The sequence below is a fragment of the Triturus cristatus genome, chromosome 7 (assembly GCF_964204655.1).
Source record: "Triturus cristatus chromosome 7, aTriCri1.1, whole genome shotgun sequence".
NCBI lineage: Eukaryota > Metazoa > Chordata > Amphibia > Caudata > Salamandridae > Triturus > Triturus cristatus.
Window position 1 is genome coordinate 1,446,856,208 of NC_140590.1, and position 16,370 is coordinate 1,446,872,577.

The 16,370-nt window shown below is 44.7% G+C and overlaps 1 protein-coding gene across 1 annotated transcript in view; it reads left to right on the top strand.

Annotated features, from left to right (window-relative positions):
* Positions 1-1,497: 1,497 nt before the first annotated feature.
* The window catches only part of RPN2 (ribophorin II), a 139,093-nt gene continuing 124,220 nt past the window's right edge, over positions 1,498-16,370 (top strand). Inside the window, exons 1-2 of the mRNA XM_085619188.1 lie at positions 1,498-1,638; positions 15,003-15,196. Coding sequence (XP_085475314.1) covers positions 1,623-1,638; positions 15,003-15,196 — 210 coding nt within the window. The 5' untranslated portion in view covers positions 1,498-1,622. The remainder of the gene's footprint in view (positions 1,639-15,002; positions 15,197-16,370) is intronic.

Below are 16,370 nucleotides of genomic sequence, written 5' to 3' on the forward strand. Positions count from 1 at the left end.
CGGCCGCACGGCCGCTTGGCATAGCCAATAGGTCTTGCTTTTGGGACCTTATAAGTATTTAGTTATGCAACTGTTGCATGGCTAAACACTTATAAGGTCCCAAAGGCGAGACCTATTGGCTATGCCAATGCTTGTTTACTTTCTGATTGGCTGCTGAGATTTTCAGTAAAAAAAATGAGAAGCATAATCCTCGCCTCCGTGTCCTTAATAGAATGAAAAATTCTTGTCACGAATGTTTGCAAATTTTCAATTGTGTAACAAAACACAACTGTTCCACTTTTTAATCTATTTGAGTCCAATGTTCTGGTTTTTGGGAACGTGGAAGTATGACACTTTCCTAAAAGGTTGAGCTTTTAATAAAAAAGTTGCAAAAAACACAAGAGTTTGCCATAACGGTAGGTGGAGTTTTCTCGGTTCTCAAGTTCCCCAGTTTCATGCGCGAGAATCACATGCAGTCCTCTTTTTTGTTGCATGTTGGGACTTGAGGTCCTATTTAACACATTTTCAAACCAGGGCTACAAATCCACAAATTAAAAAAGGTTTCTGACAGGTACAAGGTATAATCCCGCGTGGAACTGGGAGCCTTTGTGTTTTCTCTTACCCAGCAGTGGCCTCTTAGTGATTATTCTGTTTAAGTGTATCGATGTCTACTGTTAAAGGTAACAGTGTTCCCAAGATAGCAGGAAGCCTGTGTTTGTCCTCTTTCTACACCAATTATTACGAGGCTCGTTGACAGCCGTGTGACCAGCCCATTCCAAGAGACATTTAACTGACTGAGGTGTAGACCAATCATGAAAAGCCACATCTTTTGAATGGACCGCCCCTCCAAAAAAAGTAGCTGTGGTGTAATCGGAAAATAGTGTACAGGAAGCGTAAATGTCTGTGCCTGCACATGTCCGGACTGCAGCCGCTTTGCATCCTGCTAAGTTTACTAGAAAGATTGGCGGGACTTGCTGCCCTCTCTGTGAATACAAATAAACCAACCATTTTAAAATAGTGATTCGTTGAGTTTTCACTGCTATATTAGACCGGAAAACAATATAAAAGTCAAATACGTATTTTTTTCTATATTGATCATAAGAATATGCTTTGAGTTACGAAAGAAAGAAAATGATTGCGTCAACGGGAAAATTAAATGTGAAGTTTTTTATTTAATTGGGTACAAATGTAATACTTTCAGTAGCATATTTTTAAACTTTCGAAGTGTGTTTTTCACTTGTCATTAAATAAATGCTTCAAAAAGACGTCCTTTGCTGTCGTTTGCCGCTTCATCTGGAATATACTTTTATATTGTCCCTTATCTATGTTTGGAAAAGATGGCTCCCTGTTTTCTCCTGAGGGCGATACCATGTTTGATATGTTTCTGAGTTTGTAGTTTCTGCTGCTCGATTGTGTGCCACATAAACTGTAAAATAATCGCTAGCGATCGTTTTTTTCTTGTTTGTATCCCACCGAACGACAAAAGAAAATTAGCTCGAAGGTGGGGATTTGAAGATCTCCCCCCCCCTTCCGAGTCTGATGGTAGAGTCTACTCAAAAGCCTGCCCCTGGTGTGCTCCGGAAGTGTTTTGTAGTCTCTTTGGTGACGCTACCAGTGTGTGTGAAGGAGGGACTGCTGGAATCATGGGGGCCTGGAAAGGTAATGGTTTATTTTATTTTATTAATTTCCCTTGATGCTGAGCTATCGAACTTTCGTAACAAGCCTAATTTAAAACATTTATTCTATTTTTAAAGTCCTGGTGAGGAAACTTTAAGGTTTAAGTGAAGGGATAAAAGTGCAAGGTCCGTAATGAATGGCAACAGTGATCTCACTGGAGAGCCATGGTAATTAAGTGAAAAATGGGGAGAGTGGGTAATGCACTGAGCTAAAAGTGGTATAGCAAAATGCACGACTCGGTATGCGGATGTAATTTACGAAGACAGCAGATCCGTGCAGTTCATGCAGATCCGTGCAGTTCATGGACAGCAGTATAGTGCAACTTCTGTACAGGAGTGTGGTGCAAGGAGTAGGGAGGTGAGCTCAGCATGTGGACAGGAGGGTGGTGCTGGGCGAAAGGATGTCCGGTAGATCCATAAGCACTGTGTTGAAATGATTGAACATTTAGGTGGTGCGATGTGTGCTGCCTGGTGGTGCATTTTGCATTCTGTTGGAGAGCAGGTTAAGTTGTATATGGACAGGTGTGTGGGCTATGGGCCTACATTTAGGTAATGCACAATAGACTGGTCTCGTTGGTGAACTGGCAATCAAGATGGATTATTGGAAGGTAGAATCCTTCTGCATGGTTACCCCCACTTTCTGCCTGGTGCAATGCTGTTTTTTGACTTGTCTTACCGGGGTCCATCTAATCAGGACCCCAGTCTATCTGAGTTCTCCCTTAAATTGTTGTGGTTAGTACTTGGGTACATCCCAGATTGGATACTGGGGTGTACCCTTATCAGTCCCTAATATATGGTATTAAGGTACCCAGGGGATAGGTACCCTAGAGGCCCCCAGGGGCTGAAGCATGCATTATGCCACCCATGGGAGACCATTCAAAATGGAACTACAGGCTCTCCATTGCAGCCTGTGTAAGCTGGTGCTAGCACCACTTACAAAAGATATCGGTTTCCTATATCTAGGGTCACTGCACCTTTGAATAGTGAGCCATACCTAGTAGCATAGATGACATTGAAACACTTGCTCTACAGTTCGTCTAAAAATTAGATGACAACTGCATGGGATACTTGAACCAAATGCTCACTGTGGGAACAGGTCCTTTATTGTATACAGATTTCTGAGTGGGGGATGACCTGTTCTCTGCCCCTCCAGCTCCTTTTTGTGATTTGGTTCACTGCACTTAAAACCTGTGTCATCCCTATAGCAGGCCTTATCAATCCTAAAGGCAGGGTGCTTGGTTCTAAGTGAGAGGGTGCCCCTGCATGAGCAGGACACCCCTACAGCCTACGGAGCCTATTCTCCCGGGTTGTCAGTGAAGTAGCCATATACTATATAGAGGGGCACTGCATAATTACACAATGACCATCTCGAAACTGGCTGCAACGATTCCAATCATGTTTGGTATCCAACATGTTGGAATCGTACCCCCACACCAATTGTGTGGGAGATATGATTCCAAGCACTGGAAGAGCCCTCCGTTAGACTCTGTCTTCCCGCTACCAGCCTTCTTGACCCGGACAGCACAAAATGGTTGCTGTCGACGAGACACGATTCTGCCCTCCTGCTGCTGAGCCAAGCTCGAGCAGGAGGATAGGCATCCTGTCACAGGGAGGTGTGACCACCTAAAAACACAGGATTTAGTGTATTGGGGTAGGGTGGGTGCGCTTGCCAGCACCACTCAGTTTGCATGAGGGGCACATTTGGTGTCCCCATGCAAAGTCCAGTTCAAACCAGTCCTGGGAGCTCTGGTGCGAAACTGGACAAAGGACATGGGAGTAACCTCCCCCTGTCCAGACCCTCCCCTGGGAGGGTCACCTGAATAGTCCCAACCCTTTCCCTAGGGTACTTAAGGGCTTACCTGGGTGTAGATCCCTAGATTCGTCGTGGGAAAAGATTCGGATCAGCCACTACTTATATGGCCTGGGCACACTGGACTTCGTTTGGGCTATACTTCGTCTCCCTTTCAGTCTGCTGCATCATCTGTGCCTGTGCACCATACAGGAACCATCCAAGGCCTGTGGGCATCAAAGACCCCTGAATAAATGTCCCTTGGAGTGAAGGAGTCACTCCCCTGCATTCACAGGCACCACAACTAAGTGGACCGGTCTGCTGATCCCGGACTCCGTAAGGTTCTGCAACACAGGTGGTGGTTTTCCACAGCTCCTGAGGCCTGCCCTCTCACTAAGTTGAGGCCAGTATCACTCATAGGGGTTACAATAACCAAACCCCTGTGCACCGCGTCAATTTGCAGTTGCAAAGGCTTGTTTACTTCCTTCCAAGAATATCGTCAAGCTCCAAGTAGCCCCAACCTCGAGCACCTCCAGTGACCAGAATCTTCAGCTACACTGCATTGTGTGCATCGTGGCCTGCATCTTTTGGTGAGCTGTTTGAGGTCCTCCCACGACTCCAGTGCCTCCGGCCTGTGGGTCCATTTGAGGGTCACCTTTGTTTCTTTTGGGCTCCCCTGATTGCTCGTGGCCTGCCCTAACTCCCCTGCTTGTGGTGAGGCACCTGACGTTGCTCCTTCTTCAATTCCTGTGTTGGTTGCATTTGCCAAGGCTTGTTGGTGCTCCCACCGAACACTGACCCCTCAGCACTCGACATTCTTCGTGGGACAGCTCGTGACCGGCTCCTGGTCTTCCTCAGTGTGTCTGGTCCTCACTGCTGCAGAGTTAATGGCATCGTCATCCATCCTGCAACACCCGATATTGGAGGGCATTCGTCTTCCAATTCTCCTGGTCATAGAGGGGACATAGACTCTGTTCCCTCTGCTTGCAGGTACCTCTCATCTAGAATCCACCTTCAGATTCCACCTGACACTTTCTCCTTCAGCAGCGGCACTTTTCTGAAGTTCTCCATTGGGTTGGACGGCGGTTTCTGACACCACTTCACACGTATGCACCTGGCTTCCTTGTGGGGTCCCTATCTACTCACCTTGGGTGATTCCTTGGGTCCCCAGCACTTCTACTTCCTCTTGGTCTTGTCTTGACCCGAGTCGTGGTTCTTATACCACTTTCTTAGTATATGGTTTGGTCCCCCACCCCCTGGGGTCCACTGTGTATTTCGTGCTATTTACTGTGTTTATTTGCAAAGTTTTGTGTACATTGTGTTTATCTATGTGTAGGAGATATCTAAATGTGTTAGAGTATTCTATAATACGTATTTTTTTAAATACTTTGTGTGGTTCTTTTTTTCACTTAATCTATACTATAATATTGCATTCTGGTAAAACAAGCTGCTTTACACTCCCTCTGGATGAACAAAAGCAATGATTCAGCTCTCCAACATGTATAATGATTAATATTTTCCACAAGTATAGACATGGTGAAGAGAAACACATCAATTCAGCAGGTTCTTGTTTCTTTATTGAAAAATTTCTTCTTGAAAATGACCGTACCCAACGCGTTTCGACCCAAAAGGTCTTCTTCAGGGCAATAACAATAAAAATGTTCTATTGTAGTTCATTAAGATCCTTTTCTGTAATTCAACTCGGTCCCTCACTCTATCTAGGAGTGCCAGTTGGACCTCTTATTTGTTAAGCGCACCAACAGGGTAAGTGTTTCCGGTTTGGATTGCTTCTTAGTGAACTATTCCAAGTCGCTGGCTACGGTCAAAGCTGAATCATTGTTTTTGTTGTAAATGTATAGGATCCATATCCTTGTAGGCTTAAGGGGTATTGAGCCTCTGATTCTTTGCACCCCCATATATTGTAGAAAAATTACAATTTTAGACATTGAGATAGGTGCATTTGCTATTACCCTATACCCCTTGTTTTGTGTTTTGTACTCCCTCTGGACTAAGCCTGAAGGTTGCTTTCCACAGCTACCACTGTTCTAAGGTTGTCTAAGACCTTTTAAATCCCCATAAGGGTTGTCTGGACTGGTGCAAGGTGCTCACTTACATTAGTGGATATCATACACCAGGCCAGTTTCTCACATGGATGATTAATGTATATTCGCAGGAAAACACACTAGCAACTCCGTTAATCTGTCCAGTTTAAAGAGAGTTTTGGATATGTAACCTAAATACAATTAATAAAGAGGGAAGATCTGCAGATGACAGGTAACAATGCATATCTTGAAAACTTATTGATACCATTTTATGTTGTACAGCCCAGTGGCACTATTACTTGTAGCTGACTATATCTTATGTTTGCACTAATTATTCTTCAAATCCTCACCTGTGTGATAGGGTTACATCACAGGTGGGTTATGGGAGATGGAATGAGTGATTAACTGTTTCATATACTGAATACATTGTAAATATTGTAGCTCTGTTAAGGATGAATGTTAGTCCCTTGAATACTTGGGTTGTTGACGACTCCTTAAAGGCACTGAGCATGATCATTCTAACCAGGCCTTTCTATAACACAAGCACATACAAGTGGGCGAGGAGCAAATACAAAAGGAAAGTCGATCACATAAAAGTAATCCATTAAATGGGCCTGGCCTCATTGCCTTTCTCCATGTAAGTTTTTAAGCCTCTTGCATACAGCGCGCATGTGCTGTCACTTGGCGACGATCTGATGTATCTTTTAAAACAAAACCTATAAAAGGGGATTTTTATCCGGTCCATTACGTTCATTGAAAGCATTACTTCTCTTCTTTGCTGCCTTCTATTTCGGCAGCATGTTGTGAGGCGTCACTTCTTAGGCTTTGTGTGGAGCATGGACCAAGTACAGACTGGTTTAACGTTATTAGTGTTTGTCTGCTGCTTCCACTGGTCGCATTCAGCTTTTTATTTTTTCAAAAAGCTGGAGAGTTGTAAGTGATTTGGGTGAATCACAGCATGTCGAGGCAACGCCATTACTCTAAACTGGTTCCCCAGTTCCAACGTCGGCATCACCGACTGTAGCACATCCTTCCCCCACCCCCATTTCTCCATTCAGATTAGGCAAAATGTTTTCTAGCCATGTTACTCAGCTGCTGTACAGTATGCCTGAAAGTTTAATAAAAACACTCATAGCTTTTTTTATTTTGTTTATTTTCAGGATGTTGCATAGCGACTGCACTACTGCAGCAAATCTTGCATATGTGAGACCTGTTTGCTTTGCCAATGCTTGTTTTGATGGGGTGCTGCTTCTTGAAGTTTCAGGATCATAATTTGGAAATTAATGTGAAGCCACTGACCATTCACAAAGCTGAAATTTGTCTCTGGCGAAGTATATCATGAATTCTGGGTACTTTTCATGTCAGTGTTGTTAAGGCTTACAATGATGGCAATGTCTCCTTTTCCTCGTCCCAGTCTGTAAATTCAAGAAGTAGCCCTGAAGTAGCCCTGCCTCTTTGAATTGTACATTTACTGCCAATCTGAAGTCCCTGGGTGGAAACATGTGGTTTCTCTGTAGCTTCACCCACAGGGCTGAAATAAAAAGCTCATCACCAAGAACCCACATGTTTTCCCACTCTCTCTAGAGGAGGAGACCTGCTTCTAGGACTTCTGCTTGGTTTAGATATAGATCATCATAGCCTTTGTTTTCCTTTCCTTGGGAGATGGGAGGGAGCTGAAGGGCTCAGCAGGTGATATAATTGCAACCCAGCAAGCTCAACGGCTTGGAGACCCACCAAATGCTAGGAGCACAAAATAGTGCCAGGTAGTCCAGTGCTTCAGGAATCTGGTCGGAATTTCATGGGGAGACTCCTGTAGGACTTAATGGCATTGTTGCTGTTGGGAAATTATGTGCTCAGCTGTTGTGCTGCATTATGAGCTCCGATGGACCAGCTGTTCACTGGCACACCCTTATGTAGAGGTATTCGAAAGTGGGTTATTAGTAGTGGCAAATATGCATCTGCCACTCTCAATAAGGCCACTAACACAGTCTAGGGCTCAGAATAGGTCTCGTAAAATTATTCCTGTGCTCAACCATTGGTAGCTTGGCTGCAAGCAGGCAGGCTTAACTTCAGAGATAGGAATATGAAGTATTTAAAAACACGAATTCACCAAATTATTAAGACACAAATCACAATAAAAATCCAAAACCAATTCATAAAAATAGGTAACATTTTTATCTTTAAAATTGCACCACAATGAATTAAATCCAATGTAGAGAACCGGAGATATGCATTTTGAAAGATTTAGCACTGTATAGCACCTAGAAACCAATAGCGCTTATTGGGACATCTGGTTGTTCTACACCGAGTCAAAGTTTCAGACTGACTGCGATGGAGCCCTGTGTGGCTACCCATCTCTGTATGTCTCATTCAAAGTTTTTACTTTCTGGCTTAGAAACATTCCAAGAGCTTTTCTTCCCGGGGTCCCTCGAAGCTCTCAGCCAGTCTGGATTTGTTGAGGGTTCACCGGATTGTCTTGCGACGAGCTCCCGGTCATATCGATGGAAATCAGACTTCCAGAGCTTTCCAGCAGGACGAACCAGAGATCCAGGCCGGCTCATTGTTGAAGGTGGGCTGCTTGACTCTCGCTGTTGGTCCCGCCTACCTTTTCCACATTAGGACTTAGAAACTTTTACGGAGATTTTTCTCCTGGGGTCCCTCAATACTGTTCACCGTGCCGGATAGAGTGAGGGTTCGCAAGCTTGGGTTTCAACCAGCTCCTGGTCAAACTCTGGAAGTTGGACCACCAGAGCTTTTCAGCGGGACGAGCCAGGCCGGCTCGCAGTTGAGGGTGACTGGCTTGGCTGGCCAGGTAGATTCGGCCCACTTATGGAGCTTTATTCCAAAGTTGCCTCAAAGTTCTTCAAACTTCTGGATCTTCTTCTTGGTCCCTAAGTGTCTAAAACGTACTCAAAGGGTCTGGAAGCTCCAAGATGGTCCTTGAAAGTATGGGACTTCAATTCCCACAATCCACTTGGACAAAATCCTTACAAATCCACTGGTAGTTTTCCAGGCTGGGGATTCTTGGTGGTGATGGTTCAGGTGAGCTCTGTTAACCTGTAACTTGCAAGGAGTCCACTCTTTAGTCCTTTTGAAGCAAGTTGGTTCCACTGGGCTGTAGTTCCAGATTATGCAGCAGGCGCAGTCAGTCAGAGTGCAGGGCCTGGTTGGTGCAAATCAAACTTCTCAGCATGGAGCCCTTTTCTTCTTCTTCTTTAAGGAGCAGGGCTGAGCGGCACTGCCCCTCTCAGATACTTATTCAGTGTTCTCTATGGTCACACAGGAGGGCTCTCCTGACCAATGCGGTGCAGGGCAACACCCCAGAGCCTAACCATCTCCTCCAAAGTGTGGCACGATGGTCTCCCAGAAAGCATGATTTCTCCAAAATTCAATATAACTGAAGTCTCAGCAGAGAGACAAGAGCTAGCTAAACCAACCTCCAGGATGGCTCAACTCCATATTTTCCCTCCCCATGGCATCTGCACATCCCTTCCCTAAGCCTGCCATCTGGCTGGGTTCAAAGAGTAGGGGTGTTAATGAAACTAGCTTCTCTTGCCTGTCTCCTCCTCCTTTTGAAGATCATGGTTTACAATCCCCCCCCCCCCCCCACCCCACCTCTGCTCTGACATTCCTATGCAGTAGAACCCTTTCCTCCCAGAAAGGCTCTTCACCCCAAGGCTCCTTATCACCTCATCAAAGCAGCCTGACTAATCCTCTTAACTCTGACCAATCAGGGCAGATCACTGGAAGGCGGGAGTGTGGCTTACAGACAATAAAGTCTTATAACTTTTTGTCTGTACATTTTAGGATATATTCAACACTAGCATATTGCTGGATTTATCAATACCATTCTAGTAAGTCCTTGAATTATATTTTCCTGTGTTTCCTGGCGGGAGTTATTAATTAATAACTTCTTCCCATGTTGATCTATGTGGCTCGGGATCTGCAATGGGCACAGTTCAAGTGGCATGGCTATGGATTCAGTGGACTGCTCTGGCCCAGAGCTGTAGTGGTAAATGGCCATTTTTCTGCATTAAATAATGTCGAAGAGACTGGACTTTGAAACTCCGGTTCTCCTATATTTTGTTGTCAGTGCAGGTATTATGGTGTTGCTGGCAGTTGGTTGTGTGAGCGTTTCTGCTCATCATAACCTTTCTGTGGGCATCCTGGAATGGGGAAGGCATTACTTCAAAAGAAAGCAAGAAGAGCCTCTCCTTCCTTTTCAAACTCCTCTGTCTTGCCTCCTGCCAGGAAACACATATATTGAACATACTGAATGCCTCGTACTGCACCCCCTCTCCCATTTCAAGGCATAGCACGTATGTGCAAGAAGCCATATCAAATTGCTACGATGAGTGGGGTATGTTTAGTTGCGAAGAACTTTCCTCAGATAGTCTAGGATCATCTTGAGGTGTGAATGATGGGACAACTGCTCTAACACATTAGCGTTGATATGGGATTTCTGGATCTTGGCATTCCTGTGCTCTCCAGGGACCCTTTCCCTGTCAATTCAGCATTCTTATGCGATGGGTCTCCTGTTTGGGGATGGTACAGGGTGTACTGTTGGGAGATTGGAGGAAGCAGGACAAATGGAATTGAGGAAGCAGGACAAGACCTTGGTGCTTCACTTGATGTCAAAGGTCTGTCCACTTTATGAAACTGAACTGATTTTCCTTTATGTAGCTTGGCTGCCACCACAGGAAGCACCTTTGAAAAGCCTAGTGGACGAGAAGTTCGACTCAGTTCGCAAGAAGCAGTGTGTTTGAATTAATTTTATCTGAGGGCAAACACCAGTTCCATAAATATCACTTAATCCACCCCAAACTTTGGAAGATGTTGTTTCAGACAATGGAAGATGGTTTGGCGTGTTCTGCTCTGCTGGTGACCTTTGAGAAGCAAGAGGAATATTTTTTTTATTTGGCCTTTGACAGATTCATAGATTCTGCCCTGGCAGCGGAGTTTCAGAGTCAGATTGTTCAGTGATTTATTAAAGCATTAGATCTTTCAATTTGGAGAATGAGAACCACACCAAACACTTTCATAAGCACTCTACTGACCGCATGTGATAAATAGTGTACATTGTAATTGCTGGGCACCATGCACAAATCATTCTGTAAAAAGAACCCTGAATATATAAAATAAAAGTGAGTAAGACACCATGCTCCCCAGCAAAATCCATGTTCATTTAACCAAACAATCATCTGCTAACAAAAATTCAGGGAACAGTAGCAGGGCAGATACCTAGGAACATGAGACTCAAATGTTGGTACGCACTCTAGCCACTATACAAAGCCTAAATATCTGCTTTCGAGAAAAGTGGCAAGAAGTCTAATTCAGTCCTGTTGAGCAGCTAGATGGTCTGGTATCGCTAGTGTGAGACAAGTTAGTTGTACTCACATTGTACCTGCATGTACAGTGGAGAAGATAACGGTCTGAAGTCTCACACTGAAGTAGAATTGCCTGCCGGGGGGTAACTAGAGCGGGTGGGAAGTCTTGCCATCTGATGGAAAGACCAAAAGAGATAACAAAGTAGTTACAGCAGTTCAGAAGGAGAAAATATTTAATCTGTTTTAGATGAGTCAAGCACGAGGAAGCGGAATGCCATTCACTGACCAAAGGGAAAGAAAGTCTTTAATGTTCTCCTTTGTGGTGGGGTGATTGGAGAAGATTTATTTTACCATTATGGAACTGAAAGGAGATCCCCCCCCCCCCCAAGGGAATAGATGATGTAGAGGAAAAATGGGAGGATATCTAGGACCACACAAAGGGCATGAAATTTGATGCAAGTAGTCGGTGAGATAGAGAACTGTATCAAGAAACCGAATCAGTGATTGGACAGCTGAGTAGGGAAATCTCTGAAGTAGGATGCCAGAAATGCCCAGTAAAGGTGAAAGCCTCAAGAATGATGAGCATAAAAGGTGGCGAGCAGCGGTAATAAAAACACAAATTGTAGAGATGTGCCAGAGCTGTTTCCATGAAATGGTGTCAGAACCCCTTTCAAAGTAATTGATTTCTATCTCTACGCGTTCAAAGCGATGTTACGACATATATAAACAATAACATTTTTCCCCTTGAAGTAGGGGCACCAGTGTTTCGCTGGCAAATTCCTGCCCTACTGCTCTTGGTAATGTGGTTTGGGTTAATCCCATTCACTGGTGGCCAGATCCAGGGAATGCTCACTAGTAGGCTTTAAATCAATAGTCCACTTCGTAAAATAGTCTAAGGTGTTTTGGTGCAGCAGCACCCTCAGCAGTGACTTTCCCGGGTAACCAGTCTTACCTGCTCGAGCAGCGAGGAGTCTTGCATTGTCCCATCGAGCACCCTGACAGTGGGCACTCGCACTGCCCCAGGTCCTGTTCAGAGCGTCCACAGCGTGTGGCACTCCTGCACATAAGCAGCAAACTCCAGCAGCGATCAGAGGTGTTTGGTGCTCCTCTTGCCTGGTACTTCTTGAGCTCCTCACAAGAAGGTAAGTGGAGGTTTGGATTTTTGTGCTCCCAGCTAGGGGTTTCAGTGATGCACACAGGGCGTCTTTCTCAGTTTCACAGGTGCAGCTCCGCCTGAATCCTCGTTGCTTTGTTATGACCTACTTGTCACAGCTCACATTTTTCGGGCGAAGGCCTCCTCGCAATCACTTGGGTATCGGTAACCACTTCTGATGTACAAGGTTGCCCTAACACTACCGGCCAAGGTGCCGGCACTCCCCAGACGTTAGTCCATACTACAGTGATCCTTGCTTCCATCCCAGGTTGCTGCTACGCACAGGCTTTGGCCCTGATCTGGCAATAACTTTCACAGTGACCCATCCTAGCATAAAAGGTCGGTGCTGCACGGCTTCACTCTTCCCACACAGAACTCTGGTCAGGGCTATTTTCACAGCAGCCTCCTCCTTGCTTACAGGGGTCAGCGACTGGAATCTCCACACGGGCAATGAGCCGATCAATACAGCAGCCACCTCCCCACACCAGGAGTCCACTCAGCTGGGCTCCCAACTGGGCCTCGCTCTCCCCAATGCTCTTCTCATCCTCACAGGGCACACTGGTCTTGGCAAGCAGTTAGGCGCTGGTGTTCCAGACTCCAGAGCAGGTGGTCCTGGTTTCCCTGGGTGATGTCCCCTCTCCCAGCAGTGAAACAAGCAGGCTTTGGCTCCCAGACCTTGTCACAGGCAGAAGTCTTGCAGAGCTTCCCCTCCTCACAATGCCCGTCAAGCTGCTTGGCAGGTGACACATGTTGGGGACTCAACCTCCCCTTCTTGTAGTCCATTTCCAGACACCAAATGTAATTTAAGTTCTGAGTCTTTGAAGTTTTATGTTGAGGTTCTGCTTCTCTTGCAGTGCACACTTTCCTCACTCTTCTTCCTCTTGAAAGGCAGTGTTTCTCAGCAGGAGAAACTCCAAAGCTGATAGTCCCACAACACAGGCCATGAGAGTGACTAGTGTTCACACCTAGATGTCAGCCACAGTGATATATGTATACAAAGGCTTATACCAGGCTCCTAACCCTGATGTTTAGGATTCCCTTATCATCCCCGTTTCCTCCCTGTGATGTGGCCAATTTATTTCCTTCTGATCTCTCACTGACTCAAAGATCCCCATTTTAAGTGTACAGGGGGAGTCTCCCTCTCCCTTTTCTAATCTGTCACATGCAGCTCACAGGAATGCACCAATACACAAATCTGTCTAGGGGAATTCCTCTTCTCCTCATGTCTGCACCGCAAGTCCTGGCCTTCCCAAAATGGAACCCAGTGTCCTCAATGTAATATTCCATTGCAGGCACACCTATTCTCAGTGTATGAACATAGCAAATACACTGTTACTTCCATGCATTGTGCCTATGTTACTTCCATGCATTGTGCCATCACAGTCACACATACATTGAGCCCGCAAATTAATTCTGTGTGCACTGCTCAGTACTTTACCCCCATCTGTGTTGTGCTATGGTGTGCTACTTGCAAACATGCACACTGCCAGTACACACATTCCACATGTGCGCACTGCACACTTCATGCATTGTACTTCTCACAAGCACGCACAGCACATGCTTTTACTGGTACGCACTGCATATTACTACATCTCTCATGTAATGTATTTGTCTCCAGTATATATCCATCCACTACTCACACTCACCAGGCATCCACTTCTCAGCACTGCTCTATCCCTCTATACTGTACCCTTCACAGGCACACATACATCGAGTGCAAAGTCACTGCTCCTACGCTGCGCAGCACTCTACGTCCAACTGATGTTGGAGGCCAAGGGTAAGTTAAGCACACAGCCGCACAACTTTAAATAGTTGACACCGATTAAAAATGAATAAAACTACTTCTTCTCTCCTAGTGATAACTACACGGTATGCTGCCACCACCGCACTTGTGCTGCTTATCTCTTGGTGAAGGCAATAGCCTTCCACCACTATGAGGGTAGCGTTTTGTGCACCCCTCCCAGTCTAAGAATACAGCAATCTGTGAGTTAGGCCTATGTCAAGGATCAAACACATGATTTTGTTTGCCTGTGACGACAAAAATCAGCATAGGGGGGCCAGACAACGGCACAGTAGGGCACTTAAGGCAGAGGTACACGTCCCTAGCCGTGCAGAAGACTTTTCTGGCCCAACAAATGGAATTTGTGCTAATTAAATTGTAAAGAGCTAAACAGCTTCCAGGTAATAAGAGTATGATGCATAAAAGCAACCAAAAACAGAAAGGCGCAGAAAGTAAGGAAGTTAAAATACAGAACAGTTGGTGTGTGGTGAACGACTGGATGTTATTTTAATTGTGGTCAGAATTGCTGCTTTAGTGAAGTAGTCTTACATTGGTGTGCAAGATATCTAATTGCTCTTCCTTAAATCTAGTTTATTTTCATGACATATATTTCATTGGCGCATCTTTCTTAAAGTAATAATTCCATGACGGCAATAAAAAGTGGAACTCTCTCTGCCCTGCTAGCCATTCTTCACCTTCTTTTCAAATATTACTGCAAACGTTTTCTCTTTAGCCACTTTTAGCAGCCCCTTTTCTTTCATCTATCTGCTTCCCCCATATCCTTTTGATTGACTTTGGTCTTAGAAAAATTTTGCAGTGCCCTGACAGATGCGCTTTATGAATGCTTGCATATGATTTGCTGTCTTTACTACTATCATAAATGTTTTACACATTATCCTAATATTGGGAGTGTGTTTGCTGTTTTACTCAGATGCGTAGTGACATGTTGATCTCACGAAGTTCAGAAATCAAACTGCAGCTTAATGTTCTGTATCTGAACTTTTAAGGAGTCCCCTGACTGAAATGAAATAAATGCGCCAGCTGTCATTGTGATAGGAAATAGCTTCAATAATGTTAAGCAGTAAAACATACAAGTTGTTTCCTTCCAAAGAAGGATTCATTTGTAGCCACCTTTCCCCGTTCCTTTAATTTGATTACCGGGTACTCAATGTATTTGTCCAATTGCACATGTTTTTTTATTACTGTGTTTGGCCATGGAGAATATATTTGCCTAATTGTATACACTTTTATCACAGGATTACACACCACTTTCATCTTGGCATTACTGTTGGTTGCAAACATCAGAGCCCTGACCCCCAGCCACTATCTTACCAGGCCTGATGTGGACCGTTTGAAAGCAGCACTTGAACAGCCAGTCTCAGATTTGGAAACTGCCTACTACCACATTGTCGGATTCAGCCATTTAGGAGCCTCGCCGTTGGATGAAAAGGTAAGGGAACACTCATTACAGGTGCTCACTTTGTAGTATATTTGTTTTTATTTTATAAATACATTCCCTGACTCTCTCTCCTTGCTGCATGACTTGTGCCTTTAATGATTTATGATCTTTTATTGTTATTGGTGCTTTTCAATGTAGCGTCATCCTCTCTGCCATTTACCAAAGCCCCTTGTTTTCATTTTGCTTTTTGTTCCCAACTTGCTGACATTCTGAGGCCAGTTTAATAAAGCATGTCTTCATGCAGCCATACACTGCAGTTAAGAAACAATTTAAACACGTTTTTAAACACCTTTCTTTTGTCAGAAAAATGTTGTGAAATCATAACTTGTGTTGCCCCGCATGCCATGTGAGTTTATCTTTAATTTAGTACGTAGTAAGCGATATACAACCAACGACGCACTTTATTTACATTGCACCTCTTCGAGTATTGCTTTGGACCTCTTAGAGTTGCCACTACTAGATGGCGACTCTTCCATTTGACAAGGTTTTAGTCACTTGCAAGTTGCTCCGTCCCAGAAAACAGCGCTGACGTGTTTTTTTTTTCTCCACTTAAAGGTGGGTGTAATGGTGCTTTTGAAGTCATTCTCTTTGTATCTCATTCATGTTCATGCTCTGTTGCACAGGGCATGTACGTACTTTGATTCCAGAGCGCCACGCGCTGGAATAAACAGATATATGTTGAAAGGGTCATGCTCGTGCTTTGTACTCTCCTCAACGAAGTACGAATACTGATAACAGCGGCACTCTGTACTTCGATGGGGAGGGACGCACTCCAGTGAAGTCCGCTACTTTCTTCATTTCTGCGCCCTGTCACCGCCACTTTACAGTGTGTGCACACCAGACTATCGTTTGAACAATTAACAGTGATTGTGTTATGATCGATTGGTTACGGCACTGTTTCCTAAGGAATCTTTATTTGCTTTCGTGCTGTCATTGAAGGATTCTGCAGTCCATGTTCCCAATAGATGACGGAGGGATTTCGGCCAGAGGTCAACGTTAATTGGCCAAGCACATGTGAATTTAAATGAGTCTTCAGTTACCACTTCCCCCACCCCCCCCCCCAATCCACCGATAAAATCAGAAGTTTAACCCTTTCCCTGCCGTATACCCACCTCCTAGGGGGTCAGACACTATCAAGGTTAAAGTAGATTTTTCCGCAGTGTTT